The 20,485-nt window shown below is 42.2% G+C and overlaps 1 protein-coding gene across 1 annotated transcript in view; it reads right to left on the bottom strand.

The window, feature by feature from the left end:
• Positions 1-1,669: 1,669 nt before the first annotated feature.
• The window catches only part of ZNF318 (zinc finger protein 318), a 34,767-nt gene continuing 15,951 nt past the window's right edge, over positions 1,670-20,485 (bottom strand). The window contains exons 5-10 of the mRNA XM_033217239.1: positions 17,837-17,936; positions 13,817-14,118; positions 8,262-8,465; positions 7,697-7,796; positions 6,380-6,498; positions 1,670-6,091 (exon numbers count right to left, since the gene is read on the bottom strand). Of these exons, the coding sequence (XP_033073130.1) occupies positions 2,747-6,091; positions 6,380-6,498; positions 7,697-7,796; positions 8,262-8,465; positions 13,817-14,118; positions 17,837-17,936 (4,170 nt within the window). The 3' untranslated portion in view covers positions 1,670-2,746. The remainder of the gene's footprint in view (positions 6,092-6,379; positions 6,499-7,696; positions 7,797-8,261; positions 8,466-13,816; positions 14,119-17,836; positions 17,937-20,485) is intronic.

The following is a 20,485-nucleotide window of genomic DNA, read 5'->3' on the forward strand; positions in this document are numbered from 1 at the left end:
CTCCCGCAACTCTTTTAAGTGGGCATTATTTTTGAAAAACCTGCAAATTTAGATGCCTTTGGTGTAAATCCTGAAGTTATCCAGAGAATACAAGAAGAGTTACTACCAAAGCTTAGGCTCAAAGTACTCCAGCCCTAGCTACCTGAACTAGTTCTGCCCTTCCTACAATAAATTTTGCCTCTTTTCTCTTCTCACTCCTTTCAAGTGGCCCCCTCCTAACCTAGAGAGTAAGATTCCAATGCCCTCTGAGGGAGTAAGGTTAGGATTGGGATCTCCTCCTGACTCTTTCCCTAAAACCACTAGTACTGCCCTAAAGAGAAGTGGAACTAAGTGAACAGGACTGAAAATCAGCACAAATTGGCATTAAAAATTATGTTCCCTGAATTCCTATAGATAACCTGCTAGAACAGGGAGGGAGTAGTTCTCTGGGAAAACAAATCCCCCTGAAGCTCACTTGGGTTTAAACTCTTCTAAATGGCACCTTTTCAGTTAGTCTATGGTTTCCAAGCAAGAAAACTGCATGAACTCAGGCTTTGTCCTAAAAACCAGGGCTAGAAAGGTGACACGGGCAGGATACCCTGATCCTGTACATATTGGTGCTAGGATAAAGATAACGATCCTTATCTCAAAGGAAACAACACAAAACAACTCTGTGACACAGTACGGTAAACTAACTTGTCTAAAATCACAGCAAGGTAAATGACTGAGGCATAGTCAAGGATCTAGCTCTCCCAAATCTGTGCCATTTCCATAACATGATTAAGAGAGGCCAGAATGACTTCTAAGTTGACATTAAGAAAAATTAAAAATCCTTCTCAAAGTTGATCTAGGGATTTTATAGCTCTGTACATAAGGAAACAGGAAAAAAAATGGGGGGACAGCAAATATAGATCAGTAATTTTGTATTATCTTTCAGGAACAGGTGGGTAAATAAGACTCTGAAGGCCCTGTTGAGTCAGGTTATAAACTGCTGACAACAGGGCTATCAAGAGGAAACTGGGACAGAGATAGAAAATCTGAGGACTGAGCTCCCTTATTCCCAAGAGCAGGAACCTGATTGTCCTAGGGGAGCTCAGTTCCCAGAAGAATCTATGAAGAGTCAACACAAAGGTATACAAAAAGCTTCACAATAGGAAGATGCCAATACCAGACAACTGTTACCTACTCACTACCCATCCAGGCTGTGCTGGGGCAGACTATATGTCCTAACATTGTGGCATGAAGTAGTTTTTTTTTTTTTTTTTTTTTTTTGAGGCTGAGTCTCGCTCTGTCGCCCGGACTGGAGTGCAGTGGCCAGATCTCAGCTCACTGCAAGCTCCGCCTCCTGGGTTTCCGCCATTCTCCTGCCTCAGCCTCCCAAGTAGCTGGGACTACAGGTGCCCGCCACCTCGCCCGGCTAGTTTTTGTATTTTTAGTAGAGACGGGGTTTCACCGTATTAGCCAGGATGGTCTCGATCTCCTGACCTCGTGATCCGCCCGTCTCGGCCTCCCAAAGTGCTGGGATTACAGGCTTGAGCCACCGCGCCCGGCCGGCATGAAGTAGTTCTGACAAGTGGGGAAAGCATGGTTGGGGGTGTGGTAGACAATAAGGCAGCAGGGATTCACTGTTCTAGTTTTCCTTTGAAGTTCAAATGTGTGTGATTTCAAAACAAAAATCCAGAAGGAAACATGAGATTAATGCATTTATTCCAAGTAATTAACACATTAAAAATAAAGTTAAACTTGTCCAAGCCAACTCAAAAATTCTTTAATCTTTTTAACAAAATATACAACCCAAAACATCATACTATGGTGGAAATAAATTGGTGGTAGAGGAAAGGATACATATGGGTTTGTGGAACAGGGAATGAGTTCAATCTCAAGACAAGTTTCAGAGATCTTCTACCCCTTCACAACAGAAATGGCTGCTAAACAATTTCATACAAAGTGTTATTGGATCACAATACAATGAACAAAGGCCGTTTCAAAATTAAAAGTGATCTCTAAAGCATATCTGCTCCTGGCAATGAACCATGAATAAGCCTTACCGATTTGTTGTCTTCTAAAAGCCTGCCTGCCAGATATTCTTCCATGTTTATTTCCACACAGGTTTGTGGGTTAGCAGGACAATGCATCTCAAGAAAGGTAACAGAGTAAGGGAAGTACAGGAGTTGACATGCCAATAAGGGGTGTAAAGAGTAAACAAAAGAGCTACTCACGCTGCATTTCAAACAATGTTAAGGCAGGCCCATCCAAATGAAAGCCTAAGAGATGAACAATTCTTCCAAGTTTTCCATTTCAGCAAGCTTTCTGGTGTTTTTCCCAGAGATGCATCAACTGCCCAGGAAGTTGGGTAGGAATACAACACAGCAATTGGAGAGGTCAGTTGCCTCCATCCTCCCCCACATTTCAGAAATGGCAGAGTCAAAGCCAAAATACAATCAAAGCACACTATGTGGTGAGCCAGTTAGACATTTGATTTTAATGACAAAGTGGGAGAAAATAAATTGGCCAAAAAAATTAACAGAAAATACATTTTTACAGATATATATATAGAAGTTGTTATCGATTTGTCTGGTGTTTTAAGGGGAAAGGGAAAAGGAAAGGAGGTAAATTTTTTAGCTTCCATTAATATTTACTGTAAGATGCTGACTGCATCTCTTAGTGTAGGTTCCAGATGAGATAGCAAACTAGTCCTGGATCATCTGGGCATCTGATTTCTAGAAGCCAATTTGATTCGTTCACAAGTAGCTCTAGGTATTTATTCTTAGTTGTGAACACTGGATTCTGAGTGGTCCTGGATGGCACCAACTGTAGCTTCCTGTTCAGGCATTTCCTGAGGGACCATATTGTCTTCAACTACCTGCTCCTTTGGAGGGGATCTTGACACTGGAGCTTTAACCAAATTCAGAGGGTCGGCACTGTCATCATCTACTTGCAGAATTGCCACCTTTGTGATGGATGCATTCGATACTTCTAGCTGTAATGGCCCCAACTCCAAGGAACTACACTTAGAAGGGTCACCTGGCTCAGAGAGTAGAGAACATAGTTTATCTTTTTGAACTCCAGAGGTCCGTGTGACAAAGTCAACAAGGTCTGGAAGGCAAGGAGATGGCCCAAGGCCTACAGAATTAATTGTTTTTAATTCCAATCTGAGTGACTCTTGTTTGTCTAATTGGGAAGATTCTTGTATTTCCTCAGGCATCATTCCTCCTGCTAACAGGTCAAGGGCCTGGTGTGTTCCCTCTAGGCCCCCCAAGCCATGGTCAACATTTTCTTTAAGTCCAGTTTTCAAAATGTTAGGAGAAGGGATCCTAACACTCCTGGGATTAGATGAGTTTCGTTCACCCTCTGTCTCAAAGTCAAGCACCAAGGTTTTGGGAGAATCTAACGGAAACCCAGAAAAAGATGGGATTGGTTCAAAGTCAGTGGGAGTGGAGGAATTACACCCTACAGGTGATACAGAATTTTCTTCACACACTGTCTGAGACAAGGCAGTTGGGGATCTATGTGCTGGGCTTACCCGAGTACTGCAGAGATCAACAGGCATATCCCCCAGATTCCCCAGGGCAGTAAGCTCCTCTACCTTTAAGTCTGTAGCTTTAAAGTCTTCTAGGGCCTTGCTTTCTATTGTCACTGTTAACTCTGGATGGACATCTTGTAGCTCCAGTGCTTCTGCTTTTGGTTTCTCTGGGCTCTCCCAGGTCTCTGGCCTCTTCTTGTTTTCATCCCAAACAGCCAACTCATAGATCTTTTTAACTTGAAAGTCTTTTGATCTTTCTCTCTTGAGTTTGAGGCTTCTGTACCTAGAAGTTCTAGAAGCTGATTCTGGAGCTGAATTTCCTAGCCCTTCCTCACTAACAACTGAAACTCCTTGCTCTTGTGGACTACCTGCTAAACACACAGCTGATCTGGGTGGGGACTGAAGCAGCAACTCTGGGGCAGAAATTTTCACAGGTGTATCTTGTGGATTGAGTAAAGACCTAGCTTCTGATAAAAATGAGTCTAATTTTGCTTTTGTGAAAGAGCAAGCCTGTGGACTCAATTTTATCACTACTTTACTTGGAGTTTCACTTCCTGTCATCAATTTATTGGACTGTTCAGCCTCTTTGTCAATCATTAGCAAGTTGGGCTGTTTTACTTCTCCCTCCCACATGTATCTGTTCCCATGGTTCAAATTAGAATCTTCTATGCTGTGGGGTCCAATGCTGGTACTCGTTCCCTCATCAACTATCCCTTCAGACAGCTCTTTCACCCTTCCTTTTAGTTCAGTGTTTGTCTCTATCTCACTTCCTCTACAATCCTCAGATTTACGGAGCTCTTGGCTTTCCTTATCCTGGTTAGCAGATTCTCTGAGGTGGATTTCTACCAACTTCTGAGATTCTTTGCGCTGTTTATCTAACAGCTGAGGAGGTGGTTCTACACCAGGTGGTCCTGGCTCTCCCAGGTCAAGCTCACTCTTTTTCTCTGGAGATATATCCCTACAAGTGTCACTCTGGAAGGAACTAGAGGTCCATAGGGCCAACGTGTCTGTCTTTGGGGTAACTGTTTCATAAGGCCTGCTTTGGCACAACCTTGTCAGAGGCTGTAGGAAGCCATAGGTGCTGCCTGTGCTTTTTGGGTCTACATGTTCTACAACTGACCATTTCCCTAGGGCCACCAGAGTTTTTGCAACGGGCTTTTCAGAGTTGCTAACTATAGGAGCAGTGACCAAACCCTCATCTTGATGCAACTCCTCTTGGGATGCACTGCTGTTCAAAGGATAAGTAGAAGAGGTGTCTGAACTTTTGGTTCTAGAGAGGTTGCTATTTTCCCCATTGGCCAATGGACCACCACTTAGCTTAGTCTCAGAGGTACCCTTAGTCTCAGGGCCCCCCTTTCCACCACTACTATAGAATATGTCATACAGGTCCTTAGCATTGGCAGTGGCTAAGCATGAATTTCGCTTCTCTAATTTTTTGGCTTGTTCACTGAACACACTTGAGAGGGGTGGTGGAGGACGTACTAACACAGAGAACAGGGTCTGGTCTCGGTCACTCTCACTCACCCCAGGAGCGGTCTCATCAGAAGGAATGGCAGCTGGCTGTGCTGAGGCCATGATGGCTACAGGCAACACTGGGTTCAAAATGTTAGGACCCAGGAAGCCAGGGCTGAGAGTCTGAGATACAATTGGGTTTGATTTTACTGGAGCCAAGATAGCATTTGCTTGACCAGGAGATGGGGCAGCTGGATGAGGTATAATGGGGGGTGGTGGAGGCGGTGGAGGTGGGGGTGGTGGTGGTGGTAGTATTTGTTCAGGTAAATGAGATGGCTCATTCTTTTCAGCCAACACCACTTTTTCCTCTGGAGACCCTTTTAGAATCACCTCTTCCCCTCCAAATGCTTTGGAGATGATGTCTGGAGGTAAGAAGAGATCAGCTGAAGATTCTTTAACCACTGGCAGAGGTTTAGCAGTGGTTCCAGAGGACTTAATAGACAGAAAGGTGTTAAGAGGAGCTGGCTTGCTCATTGTGGCTGAACATGACTTGCGGAGTACTGTGGATGGGATAGGCAGGTTGGGTCGGATCTTAGTCTGTGTTGAAGTTGTCACAACAGGCATCCAAGGGCTGGTATGTGCAACAACAGTTTTCCCAGAGAGCTTGATTTTGATGGGCTTTGCCTTCCCAGCTTCAGCTTTGCCATCCTCTTTGTCCTTACTACTTTCTACAATCTCTTCTTTAGAAATACTTGGGGTCACCACTGAACTTTTCTCCTCTTCTTTTTCTGGCTTCTTCCAGCTGAATTTCCCGAAAGAAGATGATGTTGGTGATTCCTTCTTTACCTCTTCTTTTAACTGGAGTTTGATGCCAGTGTTCCTTTTGTTTTCAGCTTTTTCAGGAGAGTTCCTACCCTCAGAGAGTTGGTCTTCTAATTTCTCAGAGACCTTGTCATCCTCCTTTACTTCTTTCACAGCCTTTGCCTTTTTTTCTTTCTTCTCCTCCTTTGGTTTCTCACTAAGTTTGCGCTTTAGCTCACTCTGCCGTCGCCGTTCTGTCTCTAGGACCACAGCCAAGCCAGCTTGGCGGTCCAGATTCCGCCGCTCCTCATATAATGGGTTTTCATCCACATATTTCTGCGAAGAAAAAAGATAAAGGCTCAAAAACTGGTGAAAACACGAGAGAAAAAAATCTTGGCCCTGCCACTGTTAGAATTCATTCAGTAGAAATCCCCAGAATAATCTTTCTCAAGGACATACGGGATGCTATCTGCTGAGCATCTCCCACTAGGATTGAGGAGAACTTAAAAGGTTATATGGAATTTGAAGTATCAGTGGCTTTTTCTGGCTCGGAAGCCATTTGACAAAGTCAAAATAATTACTTCAGAAAAGTTGGAAACTCCACAGCCTACTACAAAGACCAACCTTGTATTTCTCATTGTGTTGGTGACCCTTCACATGTTGCTCCCCAGAAATTGGATCCCCCAAAAATTCCTCACAGAGCTGGCAATAAAATCCACTGATGGGAACCAGAAATTCAGAGCCTGGAAGAAGTAGAAAAAAGTCAAGGAAATAAGTCGATTCCACCCAGAATGTCAGCAACCAATGGAAATCCCACCACCGCTTTGCAGTAAAATAGTTACAGTATAGAGGGCCTTACCCACTGTGAAGTCAGAAGCAGTATTTAGATGAATCCCAATGGCACAGTCTTTCCAACCTAAGGCTTGAACTACAGTTCTCTAATTCTTCTACCTCTTGGGAACATTAACTGGTTAATTTAGGAGTTTCCTGTGCCAGATTAATTCCTGTTGCTGAGTCTCCTCAAACCCTAACTAGCACTAAGCATCTCAGGAGATATAAAAACTATACTCCCAAAGAGTCCATTACCATTTTATGAGGATCTCTCATGTTGGTATTAATTACTGAGGAATCTCTCTTCCGTAGATCTCAAGGACATAGCAGCAGCACCGGCTACTTGTGAAGGTAAGAAATTGAAAAGTTTATGGGCCGGGCACGGTGGCTCATGCCTGTAATCCCAGCACTTTGGGAGGCAGAGGTGGGCGGATCACGAGGTCAAGAGATCGAGACCATCCTGGCTAACACAGTGAAACCCCGTCTCTACTAAAAATATAAAAAATACAAGACATGGTGGCAGGTGCCTGTAGTCCCAGCTACTCGGGAGGCTGAGGCAGGAGAATGGGGTGAATCTGGGAGGCAGGGCTTGCAGTGAGCAGAGGTTGCACCACTGCACTCCAGCCTGGGCAACAGAGCGAGACTCCATCTCAGAAAAAAAAAAAGAAAGAAATTGAAAAGTTTAAAGACAAAGGAAGGTTCTGCTTCTCCATTTACCGCTTAATAACAATGACTCAAAATATTGTATAGTTCTTAGTTGAAAAGGCAGTTAAATTACTGCATCTCCTATCCTTTTTAACCTGGATTCCAAATAAGTAAGATTTTGGGCCCATAAGCCAATGACAAAGACAGTTCTATTTTAAGTGACATGTCTATGTTTAACATCTGTTAGTAGTAGATTTTTGGTCATGTGGGCAGAGATCATGGTCTTATAGATCTCTTTATAGTTTCAGGACCTAGTACACTGTTTTGTACACAGAAGGCATTCTTATGGCTTTGTTAAAAGGAATGGCTGTCTCATGCTATGCTGCTTCCTAGCACATTAGCTCAGGACACCTCTTCCTCAACTGAATGTAAGGAAACCACAAAGGAGGCAAAGAGGAAACATACCTTTTGCAGGAACAGTTATCTTGTCAGTGCGCTTTATGGCATCTTGCTTGGCCTCACTCTGGGTCTTTGAAGCCCAAGGTCTGTTGTAGGGATCCAGTGTCTATTTGTAAGAGGCAGAGGTGCTCACACAACAGCACTAAAAGCTCAATGACCCACTTTTCTCTTTTTTTTCCCCCATAATAAGATCAGGGGACCAGAAGCCCCCAGCTACCCACCCCCACCCCCTCTGCCAACTGTTTAAATGGAAATCACCTGTGGAAAAGGTAAACACATGTTAGACCAAGTACCAGAGAAAGGTAAAATGAAACAAAAAAATCAGGTACTCAAGGAATCAAAAGAGGCAGAAACCTCACTTACACTTGTCATGGTGTTTAGTTACAGCCAAGTCCCCTGGACTGAGCCCTGGGAATGGTGTCTCCTTTGTTGGTGTCTCTTGGCTCTTCAGATTGGGGCTCCTGCCCATTATGAGAATGTTTCCTTTTCCAGCTTTGCAATGCAGATAGGGGTATAGAAGTTTGAAGAGAGTGAGGGTGGGAGTGAAAATAACAGAGAGTAGGATACCTACCTGTGTGTGCTTCTTATTGTGCATATGAGTGAAGAAGTCAAACATGGTCCCACAGATGGTGTTGCAGTCTTTGCACCAGTGATTGCCGGCATCATAATACTCATAAGCAGCGGTGGGCTGATCCAACTGCTTAGTGGCTGACTGGGGGCTTTCCACAGGCTTGGGGCTCTTAGTACGAAACTTCTCATTGTTTACTTTTGATTCCTAGAGGGCAAAAACTGTACTTACAAGGAATTCAAGGCAATCTAGACTTGTCTTCTCTTTGAAATAGTAAGTGGCCATAATAATAGAAATAGGGCCATATGACCCTATTTCCAATGTTTAAAGCTGCACAAGTTGGGGGGAACCCTAACAGAAACATGTCTCTAAGACACAGAACTATTTGATTTCATAGTGCTATTACAGCATAAAAAGTAAGTCATAATGGCAATATATTTACTTACATATCCTAAAATATCTCTAGAAGAACAGCCAAGGTTGTGGAAACATTGGCTGCCTCTGGGGAAAGGAAGTGGAGAACAAGGATGGGTAGTAGTCTCTTTACTGTATACCCTTTAGTAAATGTTGAATGTGTTACCTGTGCAACTAAATAGTTAAATTTGAAAATCATGACGACTAGGGAGGGAAGAAAAACCAAAACGGAAAAGGTAATTGACAGGCTAAGTAAAGCAAATGCAGAAAATAGGTAATAGTGAACGCATCACATGCATCCTGGTATGAAAAACTGGAGAGAAGTGTTGGTGTACATAGATAAAGCAGACTATACAACTATACATAGATAAATAAGGTCATCTATGTAGAATGACTTAAAGGAATCTGGGAAAAACATTCCTAACTGCCTAAAATACCACTTTTAGAATTTAACACCTTTAGAGGCCAGGTGCAGTGGCTCACGCCTGAAAGCACATCACTTTGGGAGGTCGAGGTGGGTGGATCACTTGAGGCCAGAAGTTCAAGACAGGCCTGGCCAACATGGTGAAACCCCATCTCTATTAAAAACAGAAAAATTACCCGGGCATGGGGGTGTGCACCTGTAGTCCCAGCTACTCGGGAGGTTGAGGCACGAGAATCACTTGAACTCGGGAGGCGGAGGTTGCAGTAAGGTAAGATTGTGCCACTGCATTCTAGCCTCAGCAACAAGTGAGACCCTGTCTCCAAAAAAAAAAAATTTTTAACACCTTTGAGTAACATGTATCTTTCTTTTTAAATATATCAACCCCTTAATATTAAAATGATCAACAGTAAATATTTAATATAAATTAATTTATTACCAAGTTGGAACAAGGCACTCAGGAAATGAGAATTCTGGTTAATGTTCAGGAGTAAAGCACAGGAAAAAAAGATAATTTTTGCAACTCAGAGGCTAGCTATGAATGGGGTTCTATAGTACACAAGATGAAGGAGCTGGGCACCTAGAATATTGGCTCGTTCAGGGAAAAAGGTAGGATAGGAGGAAAGGGAAACAACTGGGGCTTCAAAGATACTCTTTCCCTACCTGAATCCTATTCAAGAATCACTAAAGAGATCACATCAGACAGGTAGGGGATGGGAGAGTTCATACACTCCTGGTGGGAGTATTAACTGGCACCATCTTCTAGAATATAATCTAGGAATACATTACATACCTCAAAATACTGTATACCCTTTAACCCAGCAATTTACTCCTTGATATTTATCCTATGGAAAGTATCATGTCAAACAACAGGTGATTTGATTGGTTAAATTTCGCTTAACCATGCAACAAAAACAACAAAAAATAAGGTTGTTAAAAATGGTATTATAGAAGTGTATTTACTGACATGGAAAGATGTTCATGATATACTGAGAAAACTAATACACTTGAATAATCAACGAAGATATGTAAATAGGCATAGAGCGTTGGATATCACTTTATCCAAAATACTTTCTCTAACCACTCTATACTCCTTATCCTGCTTTCTTTTTTTAGGCACTTATCATTACCTAACATGGACTTATTTATTGTCTGTCTTCTGCTATTTAATGAGAATATGAACCTTGTCTATACTGTTCAGTGTGATATTTCCCATATCTAGACCAGTTCCTGACACTTTATTGGTGACTAATACATATTTGTTAAGTGAATGAATGGAAAGAATTAATACCTTGGTGTATGTATTTGGAATAACATACACCAAGGTATTAATAATATCATACACCAAGGTATTAATAACAGTGGTCCTGGCTGGGCCCAGTGGCTCATGCCTGTAATGCCAGCACTTTGGGAGGCTGAGGTAGGCAGATCACTTGAGCTTAGGAGTTCGGGACCAGCCTTGGAAACATGGCGAAACCTCAACTCTACAAAAATAGCCAAGTGTGGTGGTGGTGAGCACCTGTAGTCCCAGCTACTGGGGAGCCTGAGGTGGGAAGAATGCTTAGACCCGAGAGTTGGAGGCTGCAGTGAGCCATGATCGTGTCACTGCACTCAACCTGGGTGACAGAGTGAGACCCTGTGTCAAAAAAAAAAAAAAAAGTAATAATAATAGTTGTTTCTAGTAGATGAAATTACAAGTTTGTGTGTGCTTTTCTGAAATGAACAGAAAGGGAAAGAAAACTTCAAACCAACTACACGTTTTAAAGAGAGGTAAAGAAATATGAAGGATAGGTAGGTAAGGTTGTGGACATAATATTCCTTACTGCTGAGATGAAAACTGAATTGTAACATATCCCTGTTAGTTTCAGAGACCATGAAGACTCACCCAAATCAAGATGATAGATTATCTCATGGGGTTGGTATATGAATAGAAATCCAATGTATAAGTCAATTACAAAGGACCAGAGCTTTTAAATTCTTCTCCCATTAAAGGCCCTACCTAGACTCAAGACCCACGTATAAAAGACTAGTCCTACCTGGTTGAGAAAGAAAATTCTCCTAGGAAGACATGGAAAAAAATAGAGCTTGGGTGATAATACAGAATATATTCTCTTTCCTACCTCTCAACATTAACTGAGGATGTACTATGTGCTAGACATATTGTATGCCATGGGAAACACAAAGATAAAGATTCCTCTTTTATCCTCTCAGGCCAGGTGGGGTAGCTCACACCTGTAATACAAGCACTTTGGGAGGCTGAGGCAGGAGGATCATCACTTGAGCCTAGGAGTTCAAGACCAGCTGGGGATGGGCACAGTGGCTCATGCCTGTAATCCCAGCACTTCAGGAGGCTGGGGCAGGTGGATTACCTGAGGTCAGGAGTTCGAGACCAGCCTGGCCAGGATGGTGAAACTCCATCTCTACTAAAAATACAAAAATTAGCTGGGTGTGGTGGTACACACCTGTAATGTCAGCTACTTGGGAAGCTGAGGCAGGAGAATTGCCTGGGAGACAGGGGATGCAGTGAGCCAAGATCACGCCACTGTACTCCAGCCTGGCCAACAGAACAAGACTCTGTCTAAAAAAAAAAAAAAAAAATGGCCGGGCAGGGTGGCTCATGCCTGTAATCCTAGCACTTTGGGAGGCCAGATCACAAGATCAGGAGTTTAAGACTAGCATGGCCAATATTGTGAAACCTGGCCTCTACTAAAAACACAAAAATTAGCCAGGGGTGGTGGCACATGCCTGTAATCTCAGCTACTTGGGAGGCGGAGGCAGGAGAATCTCTTGAACCTGGGAGGCGGAGATTGCAGGTTCAACCAAGGTTGAGCCAAGATTGTACCACTGCACTCCAGTCTGGGTGACAGAGCAAGACTCCGTCTCAAAAAGAAGACCAGCCTGGGCAATATAGCAAGATCCCATCTTCAACAACAAAAAAAGAAGCTCTCATTTAGTGGAGACAGACGTAAGAAGAGTCTTTAAACAAGACAACAAAATAAATTTTACAAAGAAACAAATTACAGAGTGCTAAAGAAGGCTGACTAGATCTGAGTGGAATTCTGGAAATTCTTCATGGAGGAGGTGGTATCCAAATTGGGCTTTAATGGGTGAGTGGGGGTGGGAGAAAGATTATTCCAAGCTAATAGGATTATTAATGCAAAACCAGAGAGGTGTAATACCAGATATTGCACACCTGGAAAACTACACTTTGAGGTGACGCAGTGTAAGATGTAATATAATGTTTCCTGAGCAGTATTCATTACTATGTGCCAGGCCTTGGGCTATGTATTGGGAACCATATTGAACAATGACACATATAAAGTCCCTGGAACTTTTGAACCTTAAAAGCAAAGTTGCGGAACACATATAATTATATAATCAGATCTGTCATAAATGCTAAGAAGGAAAATTACAAGGTATTATGGGAGTGTATATCAGGCAAATTTAACAGTCTAGGGAATCACAGAAGGAAATCAGGGAAGTAATTTAAGATCCAATCTAAAGGACGAATTGGAGTTAGAAGAGTAGATAAGGAAAGAGTTCCATTTGCATGGTAAAGAAAGGGAACAGAAAATGTGAGGTCATGAGAGGAGATGATACATTTGAGGAATGAAATGGTTAGTAATGCAACTACAGTCAGCAAGAGGGAAAGAGGCATGAAATGAGGTTGAGGAAGCAGGCAAGGGATTGAGTATCATGATCACTGGCTAGCTATATGTGCAAAAAGAGTTAACATAGCAACATAAGCAAAAACTGATGTGGCTTGGACTTGACTGTCAATGGAAATGGTAAGCTGGATGGAATCGAGATTTACTCTGGAGAGGGACCTGACAGAATCTGTAACTGTGTATGGAGCAGTTAGGGAGAGAAGAGCACTAAGACTTTTAAGTTGTTGTCATGAAAACTGTTGGACAGTGTGCCATGCATTGAGAATGGATAACAATGGAGGAAGAAAAAGTTGGAAGGAGGTTGAGCACTACCATTAATTTAGTTTAGGACATGCTCAATTTCAAGTGCCTATGAGACAATGAAGTGGAAATGGTGAGTTAGGTTGTTACACTCAGAAGACGCATTTGACTAGAACATAAAACTTGCATTTCTCACATGGCATTTTAGCATAGGACTGGATGAAATGGCCTAGAAAGAAAGAGCAAATTCTGGAGAACTGGGCAAGGACTAAGCCCTGAGAAACTCAAAAATTTAAAGATTATGTATGAGAGACAGCAAAGGACACTAAGCAGGAGCATCCAATGTACTAGGAGGAAAAGAAGTGTGACAGAAGCCAAGGGAAAAGAGTTATTTGTAGGAGAAAGTGATTCTCAGCCTCAAATGCTGCTCATTTGAGAAGTAAAACGTATCTACTGACTTTGGCAACATAGTAGTGACCTAGACATGAATATAGTTGCCAAACATTAACCCCGCAAAAGGGTACATACAAGTTGTGAGAAAATCAGAAGCCAGACAGGAGTGGGTTAAGGAGTAAATGCTGGAACAAGAATACAGAAGGTCCTGAACACTAAGGATTTGAGATTCTTTGTGGGCAACAAGGAACTGCTGAAATTTGGAAGAGGAGTACCATGCTCTTATCTATACTGTAAGAAAATAATTAACAAGAGTAAGAACAGTTTGAAAACCTAAGTTAAGAAAATGGTTAGAAAACTTCCATAGGAGTCTAAGGGGAAAAAAAAAAAAGATGACAGAAATGGAAAAGCTGAGTTGTTACCTTGTTGGAGGAGGAATTTGAGAACGATGACACTTTTTCTGGGCTCTTGGATTTTTCTGCTTTCCCCGGCTTCTCTGTAGGCTCTTTACTATCACTTAAAGACTTCTGGGATTTATCAAAGATGTTAATTCCCAAGATCTGAGCTACTTTGTCCAGTTCAGATTGCTTCTTTTCTGCCTCTTCTGCCTCTTGCCGTAGCTCTGCGATGTCCTTCATAATGTTATCCTGAAGCCGACTCACCTCCACCAGGAGCGGATCTTTGTGGCCATCCTTCTCCCTTCGTTTCTTGCGCAGCATTTCTCCTGAGTAGTCAAATGTCAACAAAAAGAAGCACAGGGAAAATAAGATGAGTCGTTTCTCATTTACAAGTAGTAATTTGTCAGGGCTTTATGGTTACAAAATCTTTGCCCACAGAAGTTTCTAAGGGTGGCCAGGCGCAGTGACTCATGCCTGTAATCCCAGCACTTTGGGAGGCTGAGGAGGGTAATTGCTTGAGTTCAGGTGCTTGAGATCAGCCTCACTAACATGGTGGAACCCCGTCTATATTGAAAATACAAAAACTTAGCCAGGTGTGGTGGTGGGCACCTGTAATTCTAGTTACTCAGGAGGCTGAGGCAGGAGAAGTGCTTAAACTCAGGAGGTGGAGGTTGCAGTGAGCCAAGATCACACCATTGCACTCCAGCCTGGGTGATAGTGACAGACTCCATCTCAAAAAACAATTTTTTCTTTCTAAGAGCAAGTAAGACTCTCCTTCCACATGGGCTGGTGTAAGTGAAGCTTCTATGAAGGTAAAGGATGGGTTATGACATTATCTTTTGTGTAAAGGTTATAAGGTAAGGATCTATGGATAGGCTTCAGGGGCTCCAGGAACTCCCATAACAGTATATATAATTTTGTGTGTGTCTCTCAAAAACATTAATAAGTGTTGTAACTATGAATCTAGCAGTTGTCCTCTCTTCAGAGAGCTGAAGAATTATTTAGAGGGTAATATATTTGACTTTATCTGATCTAAGGACACTTTAACAATTTCTTCAATGAGTTTTAGGTTTTGCCTCTGGTTTATCTTTTTTTTTTTTTTTTTTGGTAGAGATGGGGTTTTGCCATGTCACCCAGGCTGGTCTTAAACTCCTGAGCTCAAAGTGATCTGCCTGCTTCAGCCTCTCAAAGTGCTGGAATTACAGGTGTGAGCCACCACACCCTGCTGGCTTATTTAATGTTATCTCCTATTCTAAACTGCAGATCCTCTGGTGTTAATCCTCACAGGATAAAAAACTCAATTTCTCATCCCTAAACAGTCCAAACCCAGACAGAAGCAATTACATCTTCTCCTATTCTCTGTTCTTTCATACTATCAGTATTTAGAAGCCTTGTTATGTTCTTTTCCTCACGGTGTATGTGAATTCCTAAAAGCATAAACAAATGTAATAAAAAGGAAGGCATCAGGGAACATTTTTGTGTGTGTGCGTGCCTAATTTAAGGAAAGACCAGGCACTGCTGCTCATGCTTGTAATCCCAGTGCTTTGGGAGTCCAAAATTCGAGGTTACAGTGAGCTATGACAGCACCACTGCACTCCAGCCTGGGCAACAGAATGAGACCTTGTCTCTTAAAAAAAAAAAAAAAAAAAAGCTGGGCCTGGTGGCTCACACCTATAATCCTAGCACTTTGGGAGGCCGAGGAGGGCGGATCACCTGAGGTCAGAAGTTCGAGACCAACCTGGCCAACATGGTGAAACCCCGTCTCTACTAAAAATACAAAAATTAGCCGGGCATGGTGGCACGCGCCTGTAATCCCAGCTACTTGGGAGGTTGAGGCAAGAGAATTACTTGAACCTGGAAGGCGAAGGTTGCAGTAAGCTGAGATTGTGCCACTGCACTCTAGCCTGGGCAACAGAGCAAGGCTCCATCTCAAAAAAAAAAAAAAAAACAAAAACAGAAAGTACTCAAAAATGATGAAGACATATTGAAAGGACACAGGAACTAACTCACAAGGGGTCTCATTGGCCAGATTTGGAACAATGTGTGCATGAAAATAAATAATGATAATAAAACATTATAACGTATCAAACGAAGAATCCATGAATTCATACTCATATAAACGGATAAACAAATGGCAGTGAGGGTTAGGAAGTTCCCTCTTATAGTAGAAAGCCAATAAAGGTAGAAGGAATGAGGAAACTTGAAAAATCACTATTTGATACCATCATAGGCCAGGCACAGTGGCTCATGCCTGTAATCCTAGCACTTTGGGAGGCCGCAGAGCTCAGGAGTTTGAGACCAGCCTTGGAAACATGGCAAAACCTTGTCTCTAGCCAAAAAAAAAAAAAAAATTAGCCAGGCGTGATGGCTCGTGCCTATGGTCTCAGTTACTCAGGAGGATCACCTGAGCCAGCTGCAGTGAGCTGAGATTGTGCCACTGCCACTGTACTTCAGCCTGGGTGACACAGCGAAACCCTGTTTCAAAAATTTTTTAAAATAACTATTATCATAATATCTGGCTCAGGCAAGACTCATGAGTGGATGCTAAAACCAGTGGGTGAAAGTTTGAGGAATAACTGAATATTTACAAGGTCTCAAAGTATCTCCTCTATAAAATACATATTAATTTAAAAAGATAAAACAGTAACTTTATAGTGGAGAAATCTGGCAGACACCACTTTAACCAAATAATTAAAGTTAACGTTACCAGTAATGGGATAAATCAACATCTGATACAAACTGAGCATCAATTCTGTGATAGTCTTGCCAAAAATGAATAACCTGAATTTAATCATAAGGAAACAGACAAATAAAAAATTAAGGGATATTCTACAAAATATGTGACCTCTTATTTTCCAGAATGTTAATGTTATGGAATACAAAGACTCAGATTAAAGAAGAGTATAAGAACATGAAAACTGAATGTGATAAATAATCTTGCACTTTCTTTCGCTATAAAGGGCATTAATGGGACAATGTGAAATATGAGTAAGATTGGTAGACTGGATAATAGTATTGTATCACCGCTAATATCCTCATTTTGATAAGTGTATTAAGGGTATGTACCTTCTTTGTTGTTAGGAAATACTTAAGTATTTAGGAGTAAAAGAACATCACATCTACAAGTTACTTTAAAAAGCTCAGAAAAGGCCAGTGCAGTGACTCACGCCTATAATCTCAGCACTCTGGGAGGCCAAGGCAGCAGGAATGCTTGAGGCCAGGAGTTTGAGACCAGCCTGGACAAAACAGTGAAACTCCATCTCTACTAAAACTACAAAAATTAGCCAGATGTGGTGGCACATACTTGTAATCCCAGCTACTTGGGAGGCTGAGGATTGAGAATCACTTGAATCCAGGAGGCAGAGGTTGCAGTGAGCCAAGATTGCGCCACTGCACTCCAGCCTGGGCAACAGAGTGAGACTCTTTTTCAAAAAAAAAAAAAAAGTTCAGGAAAAATTACACACACACACACACATTGAGAGAGAGAAAAAAAGATAGAGCAAGTGTATTAAAATGTTAATAATCTGGCAGGGTGTGGTGGCTCATGCCTGTAATCCTAGCACTTTGGGAGGCCGAGGCAGGTGGATCACCTGAGGTGATGAGTTCGAGACCAGCCTGGCCAACATGGCGAAACCCCATCTTTACTAAAAATATGAAAAAAATTAGCTGGGCATGGTGGTAGGTGCCTGTAATTCCAGCCACTTGGGAGGCTGAGGCAGGAGAATCACTTGAACTTGGGGGACAGAGGTTGCAGTGAGTCGAAACCACGCCACTTCACTCCAGCCTCGGCAAAAGAGCAAAACTTCGTCTCAAATCATCATCATTATCATTATCATCATCATCATCATCATTATCATCACCTGGGAGAAGAGTACCTGAGAATTCTTCGCACTATTATTGCAACATTTTTGTAAGTTTAATTATGTCAAAAAAAAAAAATTTTTTTTAATGAGGTTTCAGGTTACTGAACCTGTGTGAGAGTAACAAATTTGGGTCTCCTACATAAGTTATTACAAAAAGGCAATCACGCAAAGCAGCTGATACCTTGTTGTTTATGAAGCCGCTCTAACTCGGTCCTAAGATAGTACATCTTCTTCTGGCGGGCTTCCCGGTCATTCTTTAGTTTTTCCCTCTCTTCAATAACCTGCAAAATACAAAATGGTAAGAGAGTCCATCTCCTCCAACATTCCCTTTTCTATTTCTCTCTTCCAGAAGCCTTCATGCTAGACATTATCTGAATGTAAAGATCCAAATGCCTGCACACAGGCTCTGACCTTACAGTCAAAGTGATATTTCGTTAGAAGTTCCAGAATAGAACTGTCCATCTTTTCAAAAACTATACTGTCCAGAAACGTTGTTTTTTTGTTTGTTTTTTTGCAGCAAGCATCTAGGGCACTGATAGCAACTATTAGATAGTGGTTCTAAGTTCCAAAGGGAACCATATATATGTTATATATAGAACCATAAAGGAACTATATATGTTATGAGTAAGGGACATATTTCATATTATTTATTTATTTTCACTGCTCCTTGCAAAGCAGGGATAACCCATAGGCAGTGTGCCCAGAGTAGCATGTTGTTTAAACCTCACAACATTTTCTCTATTTTGTAGTCAGAAAACTGAGGTTGGCCGGGCGCGGTGGCTTACGCCTGTAATCCCAGCACTTTGGGAGGCCGAGACGGGTGGATCATGAGGTCAGGAGATCAAGACCATCCTGGCGAACACGGTGAAACCCCATCTCCACTAAAAAAAAAAAATACAAAAAATCAGCCGTGCGTGGTGGCGGGCGCCTGTAGTCCCAGCTACTCAGGAGGCTGAGGCAGGAGAATGGCGTGAACCCGGGAGGCAGAGCTTGCAGTGAGCCGAGATCGCGCCACTGTACTCCAGCCTGGGTGACAGAGTGAGACTCCGTCTCAAAAAAAAAAAAAAGAAAACTGAGGTTGTACAAGATTAAGCAGAATACTCAAAGTCACACATTAAGTGTAGATTTACAATCCAGGTATATCTGCCCTAAAGCCATGATCTTTCAACTATACTACTACCTAATGGAAAAAAGCAAATATGGCTTGTCTATACTATACCAGCATATAATAGGCTGATATGTGTCTATAACAGACCTAGGTATTATCAGCACCCTGACTTAAGGACTAGATTTATAAAAGGAAAGAGAAAGTGTATGACCTCCAAACACTGTCTCTGAAGTTTTAAGTTTTGTCTATATTGAACCTATTTCCCTTTCTCAAAAGACTTTTTAGTAAAACTAAAGACTGAAGTTAAGTTTCTACTGAAGTGTTTTTTGTCGTCCCAATAATTGGCTAACACTTTTTAACTGCAAAAAACTGAGACTGGCCCTCTATTTTTTTTTCTTCAGGTCTTAACTTTTTTTTTTTTTTTTTGAGACGGAATCTTGCTCTGTTGCCCAGGCTGGTGTGCAGTGGCATGATCTCGGCTCACTGCAACCTCCACCTCCTGGGTTCAAGCAATTCTCCTGCCACAGTCTCCTGAGTAGCTGGGACTCCAGGCGTGTGCCACCACACCCGGCTAATTTTTTGTATTTTTAGTAGAGACGGGGTTTCACTGTGTTAGCCAGGATGGTCTCGATCTCCTGACCTCGTGATCTGCCCACCTCAGCCTCCCAAAGTGCTGGGATTACAGGCATGAGCCACCACGCATGGCCAGATCTTAACTTTTATGAGCAAACCAAATTATACACATTACATTTTTATGTTTCTAAACAAGTACCTTTACAATTAATAGTAAGTATTAACTCTTCCACTCAAAATTCTTCTATTAAGTATTCCTTATCTTGATGTAGTTTTCACCTACTGCTCTAAATTATCAGAATTATTAGAATTATATCTTTACCCCAGTCACTGCTTTCTTCCCACAGCCTGGGAACCCAATGAACCTGGATAATATAAAAAATGATTTTAGAGACCAGGCACGGTGCTCATGCCTGTGATCCCAGCACTCCGAGTGAGGCTGGCAGGGGAGGATCACTTGAGCCCAGGAGTTCAAGATCAGCCTGGGCAACACTGAGAAGACCCCATCTCTATATAAAATATATGTACACATACACACACACACACATAATTTTTTAAATAAATAACATGTCAAAAATGTTACTGTTACTCCTGGGCTCTAAGATAAACCAGAACAAGCAAAGTATATTTGTTGGTTTGCTTCAATTATCAAGCAACAACTAATTACTAGCTTTAACTCACATAATCACTACAGGATAAGAATATAGAATTCACTGGGATCAAACAGGCTTACTGATTCTCCTTCACCAAACCCAATTTTGGTTCCCCACTCCACTATGAAATCATATTGAAGACTTCAAGGCTCCCAGTTCCTATCTACAGTGTTTGAAGACCATTAATTTGGATGGAACTAAACTTAAAAAAGAGAAGTCTGGGCCGGGCACAGTGGCTCAAGCCTGTAATTCCAGCACTTTGGGAGGCTGAGGCGGGCGGATCACAAGGTCAGGAGATCAAGACTATCCTGACTAACACGGTGAAACCCCGTCTCTACTAAAAATACAAAAAAATTAGCCGGGTGTGGTGGTGGACACCTGCTAGTCCCAGCTACTCGGGAGGCTGAGGCAGGAGAATGACGTGAACCCAAGAGGCGGAGCTTGCAGTGAGAGATCGCGCCACTGCACTCCAGCCTGGGGGACAGAGTAAGACTCT

This window comes from Trachypithecus francoisi, unplaced genomic scaffold (genome assembly GCF_009764315.1).
Source record: "Trachypithecus francoisi isolate TF-2019V2 unplaced genomic scaffold, Tfra_2.0 Lachesis_group10, whole genome shotgun sequence".
NCBI classification, from domain to species: Eukaryota; Metazoa; Chordata; class Mammalia; order Primates; family Cercopithecidae; genus Trachypithecus; species Trachypithecus francoisi.